At 39.1% G+C, this 17,621-nt stretch overlaps 1 protein-coding gene across 3 annotated transcripts in view; it reads left to right on the forward strand.

The window, feature by feature from the left end:
* The window catches only part of si:ch211-15d5.11 (nuclear receptor coactivator 7), a 44,094-nt gene that overhangs the window by 16,783 nt on the left and 9,690 nt on the right, over window positions 1-17,621 (forward strand). For all 3 annotated transcript variants that reach the window (XM_055656579.1, XM_055656578.1, XM_055656580.1), the window contains 6 exons: window positions 240-353; window positions 3,131-3,271; window positions 4,698-4,882; window positions 7,639-8,399; window positions 12,130-12,289; window positions 16,805-16,964. In XM_055656579.1, coding sequence (XP_055512554.1) covers window positions 240-353; window positions 3,131-3,271; window positions 4,698-4,882; window positions 7,639-8,399; window positions 12,130-12,289; window positions 16,805-16,964 — 1,521 coding nt within the window. The remainder of the gene's footprint in view (window positions 1-239; window positions 354-3,130; window positions 3,272-4,697; window positions 4,883-7,638; window positions 8,400-12,129; window positions 12,290-16,804; window positions 16,965-17,621) is intronic.

The raw sequence follows: 17,621 nt of genomic DNA on the forward strand, positions 1-17,621 counted from the left end.
AATACACTCTTTGGCTTCTGCCCAAGATTCCCATTATCATGTATATAACGGCTGAAATCATTTTAATGCAGCAAAGGTTATGAATGGCTGATAGAGTAAATTGAAACAATCTCTGTGGGTACATTTCTCATTTGCCAGGAGTGGAAAATGTGGCTAGGATAGTGCAGTTACATGTACATCAGATCAGCAAGAAAGCAATGTTTTGCATAAATGAACAAACTCTGAATTTTCCCCCACAGCGATTGTGCATTCCTTATCCAGCCCGTGCAGAGAGTGAAGACAGTCCTTTATCCTCGAGTCCAAACCAGTCTCCAAGTGTGTCTTCATCAGATGCTGAATATGACAAACTCCTGGTACGTTCTGCCAAGACCAGTATGCCATTGGGACATCCTATTAACTTCCCACATCCTCCACTCCACACCTGGCTTTAACCCAGGCCTCTAAAAATAATCATTTTAGGCTTCTTAGTGATTGCAGTTAAAAAGACGCCTTGTAAACGTTAAGCTTGGACAGTGTAAAATAATATTTAGCTATCATAAGCATTGTGTAAGGAGTGGAGAAACAGAAAACATAGCAATGTTACTTAAGAAGTACTAAATTAATTTAAAGTAAGAAAATGGATGGACAATTACTAGTCCAAGAATCACACCAAGAAAACTAATGGCATTAATGACATTGTGCCCAAATTATTACAAGGTTAATTAAATAATTAAAGGTTAATTAAAAAGTTAATTATTACTGATTAAAACATGATGTTAATAAAAAATAGGTGCAGGAGTAGGCCATTCGGCCCTTCGAGCCAATACAGCCATTCAATATGATCATGGCTGATCATCCACAATCAGTACCCAGTCCATGCCTTCTCCCCATATCCCTTGACTCCGCTATCTTTAAGAGCTCTGTCTAGCTCTCTCTTGAAAGCATCCAGAGAGCCAGCCTCCACTGCCCTCTGAGGCAGAGAATTCCACAGACTCACAACTCTGTGTGAAAAAGTATTTCCTCATCTCTGTTCTAAATGGCATTCCCCTTATTGTTAAACTGTGGCCCCTGGTTCTGGAACCCCCAACATTGGGAACATGTTTCCTTCCTCTAGCGTATCCAAACCCTTAATAATCTTATATGTTTCAATAAGATTCCCTCACATCCTTCTAAATTCCAGAGTGTATAAGCCCAGCCACTTCATTCTATCAACATATGGCAGTCCAATAAGATTTGCAGTAGTAAATATATAGTTCCAATAATGCTATCTCCAGAAAAGTTGCAGAATCATAAACATTACAGACAAATCTGTCATGCACAGTGAGACGTGCATTATCGTGGTATAGACAAAAATGATTTTAAATCATAATTGGAGATTGTTACAGTAGACACCAGAAATTTGGCTCATCAAGTGTGTGCCATCTTTCTTTCCTGTATAGAGGAAATATTCATGGACATGTTTGATGAAGTGAAGCCACAAAAACAAAATGGGAGAATCCGAGCAAAGAATGGTCAGGAGATTAGCAAACAGGCACGCAAAGCTTTTTTTTTTTTATACAAACTTTTAGTGACCTGAACTATGAGCTTTGGCCCTTCAACCAGAAATCTTAATTAAAATCCTTCAGCTAAGCCGTCTGCAATTGAAATAAAAAACCTGAACAGCTGTGCTACATTTATATTTGCTTGTACTATGCATCCAGGAAAACAACGTATTTTTATGCTACCTTTCATGACAGCTGTTAATAAAGTTCAATGTTTACTGGTTGAATTTAGAAAGCACAGCTGCTCATTTACTACAGTAAGATCCAAAGATCCACAATGTGAAAATTACAAAATAATCATTTTTTAAATTGAGGGTTAAATATTGGCCGGGGCATAAAATGAGAGGAAGATGACTAGTACAGGTATTGACATTATATCACTTCAGAAACAGGATAAAATGTGTATAATGAGCAGCTTTCAGAGCATTTGCTGTTTTCTTTGAAATTTACAGGTGAAAACTGTTCATCCAAAATATCATTTATATAAAGACATGGTGGTAATATTCTTGTGCAGACAGGTCTAGGTGTTCATAGCACAAATGCATATCTTCTCATTGAAAATAAAACGCAATTCATTATGTTAGCAGTCATGATTACATTGTAATCTTGACAGACTGGCCATTTTAGCATAGAATTCTGCTTCAAGGCAAGATGTAAAGATGAAAAAGGCCCAGGCTATTGACTTTCACAGTGATTTTCATGTAAGAAATTGATATACGTTTGCATACCACCTTTCGTGACCCACCTCCTGGTTAGTCTGTGCTGAAATGTAGAAAGCATGGGTGCCAATTTTCTCACTTTGAGATCTGAAATAAAATATCTCATGTCTGCCAGCAAATCTGGGCCCCATAATCGGAGGAAGGATGTGCTGGCTCTGGAGAAGGTCCAGAGGAGGTTTACAAGAATGATTCCAGGAATGAGTGGGTCAGCATATGATTAGCATTTGACAGCACTGGGCCCCTACTCGCTGGAATTTAGAAGGTTGAGGGGGGGACCTAATTGAAACTTACAGAATAATGAAAGGCCATAGATAAAGTGGATGTGGAAAGGATGTTTCCACTGGTGGGAGAGTCTAGGACCAGAGTTCATAGCCTCAGAATTGAAGGGCGCTCTTTTTGAAAGGTGAGGAGGAACTTCTTTAGTCAGAATATTTTAATCTGTGAAACTCATTGTCACAGAGGGCTGTGGGGACCAAGTCAGTGGATATTTTTAAGGCAGAGATAGACAAATTCCTGATTAGAACAGGTGTCAAGGGTTATGTGAAGAAGGTAGGAAAATGGGATTAGGAGACTGAGATCAGCCATACTTGAATGGCAGAGTAGACTCGATGGGCCGAATGGCCTAATTCTACTCCTATAACTTGTGAATGTCCTTGCCAATATGTAGTCCTCCATCAACATAAATAAAACCATTCTCACCAAAAGATTTTTTTTTAAGTAAGTTGTGCATTCGTTTGGTAGGAATAATTAAATACCAAAGCCATGGTTTTCAAACAGGTGAGAGAACTAATGGATATGTTACTGCTTCACATACTTCCTAAAGATGTAGAAGGAGACATTGAATCAATGCCGGTGTGTTATAGTGTTGGTAACAATCACTCTAATTTGCAGGATGCTGATTCTGCAGAAATACCCAGTGTACAGTGGTGCAGCTCACAAAACATCATCAGCTCCTCATGTCCAAATAGGGATGAAATACCTATTTCTGAAAGATTCTTGAAAATCTGTTGCAAGTATTTCACAGACAGAAAGGTAAAATCCTTTAATTGCAACAACAGAATTAAGGTTACAAACGTTTAATTTAAATTATATATTATAAAAATATTATCTATCTTCTATCTATTCTTCTATATCTATCTCTATTACTAAAACTGTCATTTTATTTGTACATATATTTGTGCTTGAAACTCCACCAAAACGGTACACGATAGTGCTACAATTTTAGGCCCACCTTACTCACCATTGTCCTGTGATGTGCAGTAGCAAGTTTCATTCAGATTGATGTTATATTTTACAAATTATTGACATTTAAAACTTAAATTAACTTAAAACAGCACCCCAGTCACGCCTGCGCAGTTGGGGGAAGGTTTTTTTGTGCATCACAACGGGGATCTCTGCCGTCACAACGGGAACCCTTCAGTTGCGCCTGCACAGTTGGGGCCTTTCCCGATTTTCAGATGAGCATTTTTTTTCCCCTTTTGTCTGTACTAGCCAGCCCTCACAACGGGGATTAAGTTTTGTTCCATTTTACAAATGCCTCCACGGGTCTTCTCTTCACTTTATTAACTTGAACTTAATTTCTTGTTCAACGGCACAAATTTGAATGGGACAGTCGTGTCTGCACAGTGCGGGTCCGTCAGCCGCACATGCGCAGTTTGGTGAAATATTGCATTGGGGGAAACAGGATCCAACGAGTCCACACTTGGTCTAGTTGTACATTAAAAATAATAGCTCTTACTGATCTAACAGCCAGAAAAGTTTCAGCAGATTTTACACAATTCATTTTGTATGACTATCGCCCGTGGAACATAGCAATGTACGTCACAGGAACAAAATCCCTTGGCCCACAATGTCTGTGCTGAACATGATGGCAAAATAAATTAATTTCCCCCATTCATTAGGATTGAAGTCATGGTACGAGGGCATATGGGGCATTTTTCAAATGTTATGCTGTATGCACCAGTTTCAGAATGTGTGCCAGCATAAATTAGTTTACATTATCTGCATTGAAATCCCACCCACCCAGCAGTTTTCAACAGCGGAGTACAGAGTTTAACTCCATATGTACACATACTGTATATTTAGGTGCCTGAAATGCATAAAAAATAGGATAATTGCCCAATCCATATTTCTCAGCTATGTATACTCAAGACTTATATCATCATGATATTGCGGTCTGAGCAAAAATAATTAGTCATCCTCATTCAAAAACCATGTCTGTATCAAAATGAGTTTTCTGTAAGTGAGTTTAAACAAGATTGTTTTTGTTTAAATATGAATGAACTATTTTAATGGTCAAATTATGTAATAATGTTATGATTTCACGGTAATTCTGGTATCTAGCTATCGAAAGTAAATTAATTATATTGTAGATTTGTGTTTTAATCTTTTACCAAATTACAAGATTGTTTGTCAGTAATCATTTTTCATTTGGTTGTGCTTTTTAATCTGTCTGCAGGGTGTTGTAACAGGAGTCCTATTTGTCACACCAAAAAAGATCTTTTTTGACCCATACAAATCTCATCCTCTTATCATTGAAAATGGCTGTGAAGATTATTTTTTTGCCTGCAGCACACAATCAATCATTTCAGCAGAGTCACACAAAGATATTTCTCAAATGAAGCTTTATACGTCTTCTCCCTTGTGAGTATGTAAGAGCAATCCACTTGAACCAGAATGTTTATGTCAAGATTATCTTCATTCATTCATTCATTCATTCATTCATTCATTCATTCATTCATAAGAGCTCTGGCAAGACCAGCATTTGTGGAGAAGATGATACAGATGGAGATAATGTCATGTACCTGTTGCCCATTTCCATTTGAGTGGTAGACTCTATGAACTTGTCAAGGAAGATTGGCAAGTTGCAACAGTGCATTTTGTCTATGGCACCCGCTGCTGACATTGGAAATTCGCAATTTGAGTCCATGGTGCAGTTAATCATCTATCCCATGCCATATTCTTCTACATTTTAAATAGCACTTCTATTCATAAAATAATATTTGCTTGGACTGCTGGGAACGGCAAACTCTGATGCAGTCCTGTGCAATATTTATTATACATCGACAATGTTCCACATGGTAGGCTGCTCTGGAACGCATGGAATCCAAAGAGAGATAGCCGAATCAATAGAGATTCAAAGATAAGAGAGATCACATGGGATCCAAAGAGAGATAGCTGAATCGATAGAAAATTGGCTTAATGGATGGAAGCAGAGGGTGATGGTGGAAAGTTCTCAGACTGGAGGGTTCAGTGCTGGGCCCATTACTGTTTGTCATCTATATCAATAATTTGGATGAGAACATACATGGCAAGATTAGCAAGTTTGCTGATGATACAAAAGTGGGTTGTTTTGCATAGTGATAGACAATTGTTTTTTTTAATCTTCTAGTTAAAACACACTGCTGGTTTAATTCGAATGTTTCATATCAACACTCGTAGCTTTAATGTCAAATCCATCCTAGGCCATAAAATAGATAAACTGGCTTCAAAGTGATAGTTACATTTATTTTTTTTAACTTAATACTTCTTCCAAATACTTAATCCAGTAAAAATAAGTGAAGCCTCAATTCCTCAGCATTTTCACAATGAAAGAGGCTAGTCAACAGATCTGCATCGAAGAAGTAATTACAATGCTAGGATAACTGAACAGGCAACATGCAAACATAGGTTCAGTTTACTCTGACCTCTGTGAAGGTTTTCATTCACCACAATCATGTTTAAATGTTTACACTTGTTCAAAATAAAGTTCAAATTGCAATCAACAATCTATTTATCATGTCAAATGCAATAAATAATATAAAAGTCTTCAAATTGTGCTTTGCAATTTCATTAAAAAATGTTAAACCAACCACTCCCATAGCACAAACACCACAGAGTAAAGGGCCTGTCCCACTGTACAAGGTAATTCAAGAGCTCTCCCGAGTTTTAAAAAAAAAATCAAACTTGTGGTAAGCACGTAGAATGTACGTGGCGGGTACATCGGAGCTCAGAACGTCTCTTAGCGGCTCGTAGCGCTAACGGCAGGTACTCGGGAAACGCGGTAAGCTCGTGAAGATTTTTCAACATGTTTCAACCGTTGAAAAATGTCCACAAGAGCCCCAAGTACCGACGAGCGGCTATTACCGTAATTCTCCGAGTTCGAATCGGGGGAAACTCGGGAGAACTCTTGAATTAGCTCGTACAGTGGGACAAGCCCTTAACAGCAAATGAAAACTGGAAGAGTATTGCTAAATTAGAACGAATGGACCCATCTAATATCCAGTTGTCTTTCCCCAAATTAATACAGAGATGAAACAAAAGCATCAGAAAAAGAAAGGCCTGAAATCCTGGAACAAAGAAAGAGGGAAGGAAGTAGAAACCCAAAATTGAGCGGTCTGACAAATTGTGGTGGTTAGGCAAACCTGGGTTATGGTTAAACTAAACCAAAAAGAAAATGTAGCAAAGGTGGAAGTGGAGTGAGTGGCATAATTAGAAATTAAATCAAAAAAGCAAACCTATTATAAAGGCAGTCATTACGATGTTGTCAAAGTCCAACTTTGATAGCCATTGCCCCTCGCGGATAGTTACCAGGTATATTTTACGCACTCATGACACACTTAAGATAGTAAAAACAAATCTTCCAAACATTGTTTCTTGATTAATTGGTCTTTTATTGAAGTAGTACACAGCAAAGAAATAATCCGTTCTTAATCGCTGTTCCATTCATGTCATATAAATCATATGAAAATTTCTCCTTATAAAAGTATGTCGTCTCATCAACTTTGTGTATCGTGATCATGTCATGTATGTGAATGGTAAAAAACTATTCTCACCATCCTTCCGAGACCTTATTGACTCCTAATATATGAGTCTGTGTTAGTCTCCCCTAGAAATAGACACACCCCTTCTACGTATCAAATCCCACCTACAAAAATACAGACAGATACCCTTAGCCAGGGTAGGGGAATCATAAACAAGAGGACATGTGTTTTTGGGTGAGAGGAGCAAGATTTAATACTAAACTGAGGGGCACCATTTTCACTCGGGGAGTAGTTGGTATATGGAATGAGGTACTTGAGGCAGATACTATAACAGCATTTCAAAGACACTTGGACAGGTACATGGATAGGAAAGGTTTAGAGGGCTAAACAAGGGCAAATTGGACTAACCTAGGTTAGGTTTCTCGCTCGGATTGGACAAGTTGGGCTGAAGGGCCCTTTTCCATGATACACGACTATGATTAAACTAAGAAAGTTAGGTAGAGTTGTTGGAATAAAAGAGATGAAAAGATAATTACTGAAGACAGTTTTGTCATTAAATTTCCTTCTAATTCTCGATTGTTGCATGTTAAATACCTTAACATTGCTTTTTGCCTGCATAGAATATAAGGATTATTTTTCTCTCTCTCTCATTTCTAGAAGAAAAGTTCCTATCCAAAGTAAAGTACAAACAGAAAGAGAAACTGTAAACGCCGGCCACAAGAACAGTCGAGCAGCTCGGATCAAAGGCAGAGGACTGTGTGCAGAGTTCAAAAAAACCGATTCATATCCTGCTGATGAGGAACCTACAACGTTGACAAAACTTACACCCATTCCGTACTCCTGTCTGGATTCTTCATGTCCGGTTAATGTGATTTCATCCAATTATATTATGGAATTACAAGAGAATGTAATGTGTTTGAGCCTGAAAGAAAATCATGAACTTGAGAATGAAGAAACATTTCCCTTCTCAATCAGAGTGAAACACAGAGGGGAAAATGTACTGTCAGAGAACCAAGAGCGTTACTGTTCTGAAAATTGTACAAGAGAAAGAATATTGGAACCAGAGACAAATTATGATGGCAATCAGTACTCTTTATCCCATATATTGACAGAGCATCAGTTGTACAAGAAAAACAAGGTAGAGACACCCTGTGATTCCCGCAACGACACAGATGATAAAACGACATCGTTTTGTGAGATAAATCTATCAGATCAAGGATGTAAATATCCGTGGTCTCCGATGGTGGAGAACACAAGAGAGAAAATCATTTCTGCTGAGTTGTCAAGTTTGAAGGCTGAAGATGTTTGCTGTAACATAAACAAAGCCAAAGATGATCAGTGTGGATTATGTAATAAACAAGATAATAAAGCAAATGATACATTACCCGTATTTATGAAGAAACGTGAATGCGATCAAGGTAGGAGATAATTGCTCCTATATTCAGCAACTTTGCCACCTTCAATTTTTTTTTTTCCTCCCAGATTTGTTTACTTATGAAATCATTACAAACATGTTTCCAATCTGAGAGAAGGCCCTACACCTAGCTCCCAGAATTTCTCCCATCAATGTTGCCTGTTTTCGTGCTGTATGACTCTGTGACTGTGATTGAAAGATGCAGCATGAAAGGCCCTTCAGTCCAGCGAATCCAAGCTGACCATCGTTCACTCATTCACGCTAGTTCCCACTTTTGCATCAACTCCCTACACATTAGCGACAATTTACAGGGGCTAATTAACCTACAAACCTGCACATCTTTTGGATGTGGGAGGAAACCCGAGCACTGGCAGGAAACCCACACAATCACAGGGAGGATGTACAAACTCCACACAGACAGCACCCAAGGTTAGGATCGAGCCCAGGTCTCTGGTGCAGCGAGGCAGCAGCTCGACAAAATGGTGAATTCTCCCTGAACGCAATGGTCCTGCTTTATCTTATTGATTTTCTAGTTGCAAAATAAAATTCTGTATCGGTTTTAAATAATTCTCCCTTGAAGGTGTTGGCCAAATCAGGTTTGCTCCGACTAAAAGATACTGCTATCATTGAACTGCCCCACAAACATGAGACGCAGGCACATATGTCACTGCTCCATCCCTCAATTCTCTGCCTTCTGAAATTTCCCTACATTGTGCTGAGGAGTCCATCTCTCTGAACCTACAGCAGACATATCCAGCAGAGCACTGGAGACTGTTCATTTCATTGAGGTTTACAACCTGGAGATTAGTGGGGAAAGGGTGCATTAACTTTTATTTAAAATATATATATTTGTATTAACTTTGTGTTTAATTTATTGTTAATTTAATTTTGAATTTTAAAGTGTAATTAATTGCTATGTTTTTAATACTTTTTTAAACTCTTCAGTCAGTTACTATAGAAACAAGGAACAGCATATGCTGGTTTACCAAAAATAGACAAAGTGTTGGATTAACTCAGCAGGCCAGGCAGCTTCTTTGGTGAACATATGGATAGGTGAAGTAGGGCCATCATTGAAGTGATAGACTGAATGGCCGCCACTAGTGTCATGTTTTCTATTAATCCGTTTTATTCTTTGTGGGTTTTTTTGTTTTCATAGTATATTTCATACAGAAAGGAACAATCTCTTGCTAGTTCAGTGACCTAGTTCATTTAGCCTCTTTGTTTAAATGTTCATTCACCATGTTAATCTCCCTTTGCTAAGAAAAGGCATTTTTCAGCAGGTATGAATGCACAATGACTGAAAGCGAGCAACCCAGCTAAATTTTACCTTTCTTCAGCGAGAGCTGCTGAGAGCAATTGCTAACATGTGACCTTCCGCCTGGCCTGAAGCCAGGCAAGCAATTAGGCGCAGGAACTTTCACGTCTCTGATATGATGCTAATTGTTTTGACTTCTAAACCAGCTGTGGAAAAGAAACTTTCGCAACGTTACTGTCCTTCCTCCTTCTTACAGATCAGATTCATAAAGTCATGCAGCGTTGAAACAGGTCTTCCAGCCCAACTTAGCCTTGTCAACTAATACTCCCCATTAACACTAGTCCCACCTGCCTGCATTTGGCCCATATCCCCCTAACTCTATCCTATTCATGTACTTGTCCAAGTGTCCCTTAAATGTGATGATAGTACATGCCTGAACTACCTCCTCCAGCAGTTCATTCCATATACCCACCACCCTTTATATAAAAAATGGTGCCCCTCAGGTTCCTATTAAATTTTTCCTCCCCCTCACCTTAAACCTATGTCCTCTGGTTCTTGATTCCCCTACTCAGGATAAATGATTCTGTCTATTCCTCTCATAATCATATACATTGTTGTATTAGTATTTATTTAGTCACAACTATTCTACATCCCTGCTCTTTATTTGTTGAATCATTCATCTTGTCACATCCGGAATATGGCTGTTCCACATCAGCCCCCTTTACGTGCTGTAAGTGAAAATGCGTCATGGTGCCTATATAATAGTCTCCTACATAATTACATTCATAAAAAAATCCCAGACTTGGTCAATCAGCAAGTCGTTCCCAGCTTGAACATGTCGTGACTGATCATCTACACGTGTATTTCCACTGGGCAGAATGGAACAAGAATGTTGCTCACAGGGGAACTGCCTACCTGTGTGACTATCCTCATCTGCAATCATCTGACTCAATGCTGACCAAAGATCAAACCAGGATCTTTCCTGTTCTTTCATCGATGAAACCAGTTTGATCTGACATTGGAAACCTATCATCACCAGGAATTAAATAAACATGATAGCTGGCTTAACAATATTTCAGAACATCAGATAACACAGTTACTACAAGACATTGTAGCTTTCTAGAATTTCTGATCCAATCCCACTGTTTTTTAATCAGCTAAAACTCTTAATAAGTAACCATATGCAAAGGGATGTACAAATAAAAGGATTTTATCACAAAATAATAATTATAAATACAAACAAATATACTCAACTGAATTTCTGGACACAATTTATTCCATTTGCATTAATTACACAAGAACAATTCAACATTAGAACCTGTTTTAACGATATAGTACAGTAAGTGGACAGCTGAATTATAAATGCAGTCAAGTGAAATCATTGCAAATTGATCATCCTTCAAAAAGCATGTGGGCAAAATGTCAACTCTGAAAATGGGAAACCAGTTGTGGACTGAAACTGGTGACGACTGAGGTATACTCATTCAGGCTGGATGAAGTAGTTCTGAACATGTTCCAGTTCATTGGCTCAAGGCAGTGCTTCATTCGACCACTGCTCCATTTTGCTCCCCGTTGGTGCCTCTCCGGATAAACAACAATGACGAGACAGAGTTCAGGAAAGATATCAGAAACCTGGTGTCAGTGTCAAAACAGCAACCCAGCCCTTTAGGTATGCAAGATGAACAGGTTGGTTGTTGACCTAAAGGAGATGGTCAATAGTTTCAAGTACCCAGGTATCATGTCACCAGCAACCCAACCTGGTCTTTTAATACTGATGTAGTGATCAAGACAGAACATCAGTTGTATTTATTTTCTTTGATGTCTGAGAAGATGGGACATGTCCCCAAGGATTCTCTTGAACATCTATAGGTGTGCTATAGAAAGTATTCTGACAGGATGCATCTTGGCCTGTTGTGGCAAGTGCTCTGATCTTGATCACCTGAACCTGCAGCGAGCACAGCCCAGTCCATCACACGTATGTCGTACGTCACTTCCTTCCATCCAGTCCATCTTCATGCGATGCATCAGGAAGGCTGGAAGAATTGCCAAGGATGCCTGCTACCCTGGCCACATTCCTTTTCTCTATTTGACCTTCAGGCAGATGTTAAACCCCAAACATCCAGACTCAAGAACAACTTGATCTCTATTGCTATCACATTCCTGAACCAACCCCTCTTTCACAACCCATTCGTGAGGTACTGGCTCGTATTCTTACACTTTACCTCATTCACTTATTGCACTTTAGTCTTTTATTTTGCACTACTTCAGCGTTGCAATTAAAAACAAGCAATCCAGGTTGCACTATCTGATCTGATGCACAAATATTTGCATCGGTTTACTGTTTTGCATTTGTCATTGTATTTATTGTATGTTTGGTACTCTATGAGCTTCATGCGAATAATGTCATGACAATAAACTAATCTGAATCTGAATCTTAAACATAGTACTAACTAAATAATTCTCTTTTTTTAAATTGCAGACCTGTATCGTTCTAAAGATGAAGACAAACATAGATTGATGTTTTTATGCCTGAAGGTTAAACATCCTGTGAAAAGGATGCACATGCTTAAGTTAGGAGTGGCTGCATCTCTGGATATGAACAAATCTGAGGAATACTGGTTTGCAATGTCCCAAGAAAAGTAAGTTCATTAACGGGAATCCTTGTCTCTGAACGTTATCTATGGAACCACTGCACTTGAGGGAGTGCAGCGTAGGTTTACAAGGTTAATTCCCAGGATGTCGGGACTGTCATATACTGAGACAATGGAGCAGCTGGGCTTGTACACTCTGGAGTTTAGAAGAATGAGAGGGGATCTCATTGAAACGTGTAAGATTGTTGAGGGTTTGGACACACTTGAGGCAGGACACATGTTCCCGATGTTGGGGGAGTCCAGAACCAGGGGCTACAGTTTAAGAATAAGGAGTAAGCCATTTAGAACAGAGACGAGGAAACACTTTTTCTCACACAGAGTTGCGAGTCTGTGGAATTCTCTTCCTCGGAGGGCGGTGGAGGCAGGTTCTCTGGATGCTTTTAAGAGAGAGCTAGATAGGGCTCTTAAAAATAGCGGAGTCAGCGGATATGGGGAGAAGGCAGGAACGGGGTACTGATTGGGGATGATCAGCCATGATCACATTGAATGGCGGTGCTGGCTCGAAGGGCTGAATGGCCTAATCCTGCACCTACTGTCTATTGTCTAAATCAAAGAGTGCTGTTAAGGCAGCAGGCACTCTGAAGATGATGCACGTGACTCCAGCCCTTGAGCCATCAAGAAAGAAAGAAAACAACATTAACCATCAAACTAAATAACCAATGGCAAGTTGAAGCAGCACAATTTCTCCCCATTGAGACAGGGTAGATAAGGAGGGCAAGGGTTCAGCATAATCAATATACAATAGGTGTAGGAGTAGGCCATTCGGTCCTTCGAGCCAGCACTGCCATTCAATGTGATCATGGCTGATCATCCCCAATCAGTATCCTGCTCCTGCCTTCTCCCCTGACTCTGCTATCTTTAACAGCCCTATCTAGCTCTCTCTTGATAGTATCCTGAGAACTGGCCTCCATCGGCCTCCGAGACAGAGAATTCCACAGACTCCCAACTCTCTGTGTGGTCTCTTAATCATAACTTGGGAGTGGGAATGGAGGCTGGGGCAAAGGTAAGAGGAACCAGACATTGTTCTTAGTGCAGGCGTTGGTCCGCGGTTTCATGCAGTAAGTGGGGAATGCAATGGGGGGGGGGGGGGGGCCTGAAGCCCTTGAATGAAAATTAGTTTCACTGAATCCACCGTCAAAAAGGGATGGCAGAAAAATGGCCAGAATGAGGAGAGAACATGTAGTTTCCTCAGTTCATCTTTGCAAGGCAAAGCAGGGAAAATAAATATTGCTTTGACAGACGATAAGCAGAGATAATAGGAGCGAGGAAACAGATTACAAGCAGCAACCTGGTAACAAGAAAATGCTCTTCTTATCAATAATATAATAATTCAAGCAGTTAATGAGTGTGATGGTTAATACTGTTTTATGTGTTTGGTCTTCAAGTTTGTTTTGTAAAATGGGACAGAACTACTTTGGACACGCAAGCCACAAAGAATAAATTACTTGATATCAGCAATTAAAACCTAATCATTAACTTGGGTTACATCAGAGATTATAACTGAGGTTTAACTATGTACGTAAACTGGCCTATACTGGCACAATGGTTACTCTAAACCTGTTCTATCCAAGAATACTTTTGTTCATTGCCGCAGTTTAAAGATTGACTATTCAAGGTCAACAGAACTTGCTATGATATACAACCCTCATTTTAAAAGGAAAATCCTAAATAAAAATCATGGGTTGGTAAATGAGGAACAGACCCTCCCAAAAGAAAAAGCGGGGAGCGCTAGAACAGAAAATATGAGAAATAAGGAAGGCTTAGGAAGGGAGTCCGAGGAAAGGTCCCGACCCAAAATGTCTCCTATTCCTTTTCTCCAGAGATGCTGCTGAGTTACTCCAGCATTTTGTGTCTATCTTCGGTGTAATCCAGCATCTGCAGTTCCTTCCTGCACATTTAGGAAAGTAAATGTTCACTTGGTGAGCAGCATGATGGCATGGCTGGAAGAGTTTCTGCCTCACAGAAACCTCAGTTCGATCCTGACCTCAGGTGCTGTCTGTGCAGAGTTTGCATGTTCTCCATGCGACTGCAAGGGTTTAATCTGGGTGCAGTTTCCTCCAACGTCACAAAGGCATGCAGAAGAGTAGATTAATTGGCCTTTTTAAATTGCCCCTAGAAACATAGAAAATAGGTGCAGGAGGAGGCCATTCGGCCCTTCGAACACAGCACCTAGTGTGTCAGGAGTGAGAAATTGGGAATAATATAGAACTAGTGTGAACGGGTGATTGAAGGTCAGCATGGACTTGGGATGGGGTGGGGGAAGAAGGAATGCTGGAGTTACTTCAAATTAGGGAAATCTATATTCATACGGTATAGTGAGATCAGCTTAGCTTGACATCCTGTTCGGCACAAACATTGTGGGCCGAATGGCCTATTCCTGTGCGTTAATGTTCTATGTTCCTTGTTCTAAAAACGGTGAAAAAAACTCCATACATTCTCAGTGTCTATACCTTAAATGGTGTCAATACTCGGTAAAGAAAGCACTATTGCCACTCATGCGGTCTATCGCATGGATTGGAATCTGCCTTTCATTCCACATTACTTAATCAAGCTTTGAATGCAAAGAAAATCTCTTACCATAAACATTCAGCATTTTTGTCTTCTTTAAGAATTTAAATCTAACGGCCTTGTTGGTAAAAGTAGAATGATTGTCAAATGAAGGTAATCAGTCTCATTATCATAATTAAATGTCCCACCCATATCATGAGAGTAGATTGGTCAACTGGTCACCCTTGTCAAATCCACAAGTAGGTGGATTTGCATCTTCTTCCAGAGATTTTTGAATCATTCATTTTTGATGCAGCCTCAACATATCTACATTTAGGATTTAAGTTGGAGCTCTATGTTTTAAAAAATGTAGTGGCTTTTCTAAATATCTCAGCTGCTGATTTATTTAAGCAGTTGGTATGCCATGCTGAGAACTGCGAATGTAAGCTGTATATGATTACCACCATTATCTCTATGTTAACTGGAGCAGGCTCCTGATTAGCCAGTGGAAGATTTATCTTTGTGTGTATAGCCAAATGAGGCAGAGTTTGTTCGGAGGTTGTTTCAGTTGCAAGCCAGGAGTGGTTTGGATTAGAAGAGTCTTGTTTTGTAAGTATAGATCTTTTGAGTGAAGAGACGAATGAGATTTTTAATTAATGTTTCTGGCATATTTCATTTGCGTTAATGTAGACAAAGTGAATCATTGGGAGTAATGGAGTTGCATTGATTATAAATGATTAATTCATCGACATGGTGATTCTTCACTTCTTAATTAACTTTTAAAATGGTTGTTTTGCTATAGCTTCCAAATATTGTTAAGAATTTTATTTTTTTTGGCATATGGTCTTAAAAACCAATTTTTTTTGGAAGAACCAGTCTGTAATTAAAAAGGACACAAAATGCTTGAGTAACTCAGCAGGTTGGGCAGCATTTCCGGTGAACATGGATAGGTGATGTTTCAGGTTGAGACCCTTCTTCAGGCAATTAATTGAGTTGTATCATATAACTTCTATTAAGTGATCATCTTGGTATTGTATGTAAGCTCTGGGTCTTGAATTCTCATCTGATTTGGTTAAAAAGAACAGAAATCCTGTTGAGTCATCTATATACAAAATTCACAATTTGAACACAAACAGTTGTACAAGTCTAGACACGAGCTGAATTTTACATGATCAGTCTCTCACCACAAATGACTGTTCAAACACTCCTGGCGTTGCTTGATGTTTAATGAAATGTATACTGTCTGCTTCCTGTGTCGATTGAAGAAATTATTAGCTTTCTCTTTTGCAAATTCAGCAAAGATATGTTCAGTTTTGGACTTGTTTTTAAGAACTATTTGTAAGATGAGAGGAGGCAGGTCAATTATAAAAGTTTTCCAAATCATAATTTAAAATAGATAATAAACTTGCATTTTGCAAGATGTGAAATTCTTCAAAAGTGTAAAAGGGAAAGTCAAAACTTTTATCTTCCTATTTCTGAGTATACAAAAAAAATCTATTTGATCTAATTGAATAAATGGATTGATTGAGAATAAATGCTCAAAACATTATTTATCTTGTGTTTAGTATTTATGATATTTTCCTTAATTTATAGCAGGGGCCTAAAACATTATTTCTTCATGTAGATTTTTTTTATTAATCAGTTTTTATACAAGTGTTGAAACCCACCAAAATACCTGTTGTTATTTGTATTAAAATTGGATGAATATTTAGACGGATTGTCAGTGCAAAGCCAAAAAGGTTGAGACTTCCAATTATGGACTCTGTAACTTTAAATCTTTCTTCAACAAATACTCGCCTGGCCCCTCGGGTGGACAAATCGATGTTGAATACTGAGGATGTTTTCCAGTACATTTCCCAATATTAACCCTTTCAATTACCCGATAATTGGTGGGTTATTTTGATTGATTCCCATTTCAAAAGCTCTTCATTTGTTGTGATGCATTTTGATCTGAGGTCATGAAATGAGTCTGTATAAAAGCAAATGTATGATATATTTCCTGTTCTATCATTGCAGACTGATTGAATTCCACACGTACCTCAACCATTGGAGACCTGGTATTTATTTATTTGAAGAAATGGGTGACACTCATGTAGATGACTTTGTCCTCTTGGGTGAAAAGTGCCCATTCTCTTTGAACGAGAAGCTTTTCGATAGACTGTTTGATGATTGGGAGGTGAGTTAAATCATTTTAATTAAATAATTGATGTTGATCCACTGATGTTAAAAATGTTTTCACTGATTGCTCAAGGCAACAGTAAAATACTGAACTGTACACCAGGTACTGGGTATAAAAGCAAGGAAAATGTGGACACTAATCGCACCTTCAGGTCAATAGGCAAAGGATCAAATTCACTTGGATTCCCATTGTTGAAGCAGTATTTTCTAGCCCATCTTGAAACCCTGACTTGGGTCAAGCTTTTACTTTGATGCACATTAGCTCAATGTTCCTGCTGTGTTCCAAATAAATCTGACTGCTTTTTAAGGGTCAAAGTCAATAATGTCCCTCTACCCACGTGACTTTTCTTTGTTCAAGCACCGCATTCCCATGGGTTATGGTTGACATCTTAATGTCCCTGCCCCACTTAGGAAACCGGAACGGAAACCTCTGGAGACTTTGCGCCCCACCCAAGGTTTCCGTGCGGTTCCCGGAGGTTTTTGTCAGTCTCCCTACCTGCTTCCAATACCTGCAACCTCCGGGAACCGCACGGAAACCTTGGGTGGGGCGCATAGTCTCCAGAGGTTTCCGTTCAGGTTTCCTAAGTGGGACTGGGGCATTAGACTTCTTACAGTCAATGGGAGTGTTATGGTGCGTTGTCAGTTTTTTTGCTCT

This window comes from Leucoraja erinacea, chromosome 26, assembly GCF_028641065.1.
Source record: "Leucoraja erinacea ecotype New England chromosome 26, Leri_hhj_1, whole genome shotgun sequence".
Classification (NCBI taxonomy): domain Eukaryota; kingdom Metazoa; phylum Chordata; class Chondrichthyes; order Rajiformes; family Rajidae; genus Leucoraja; species Leucoraja erinaceus.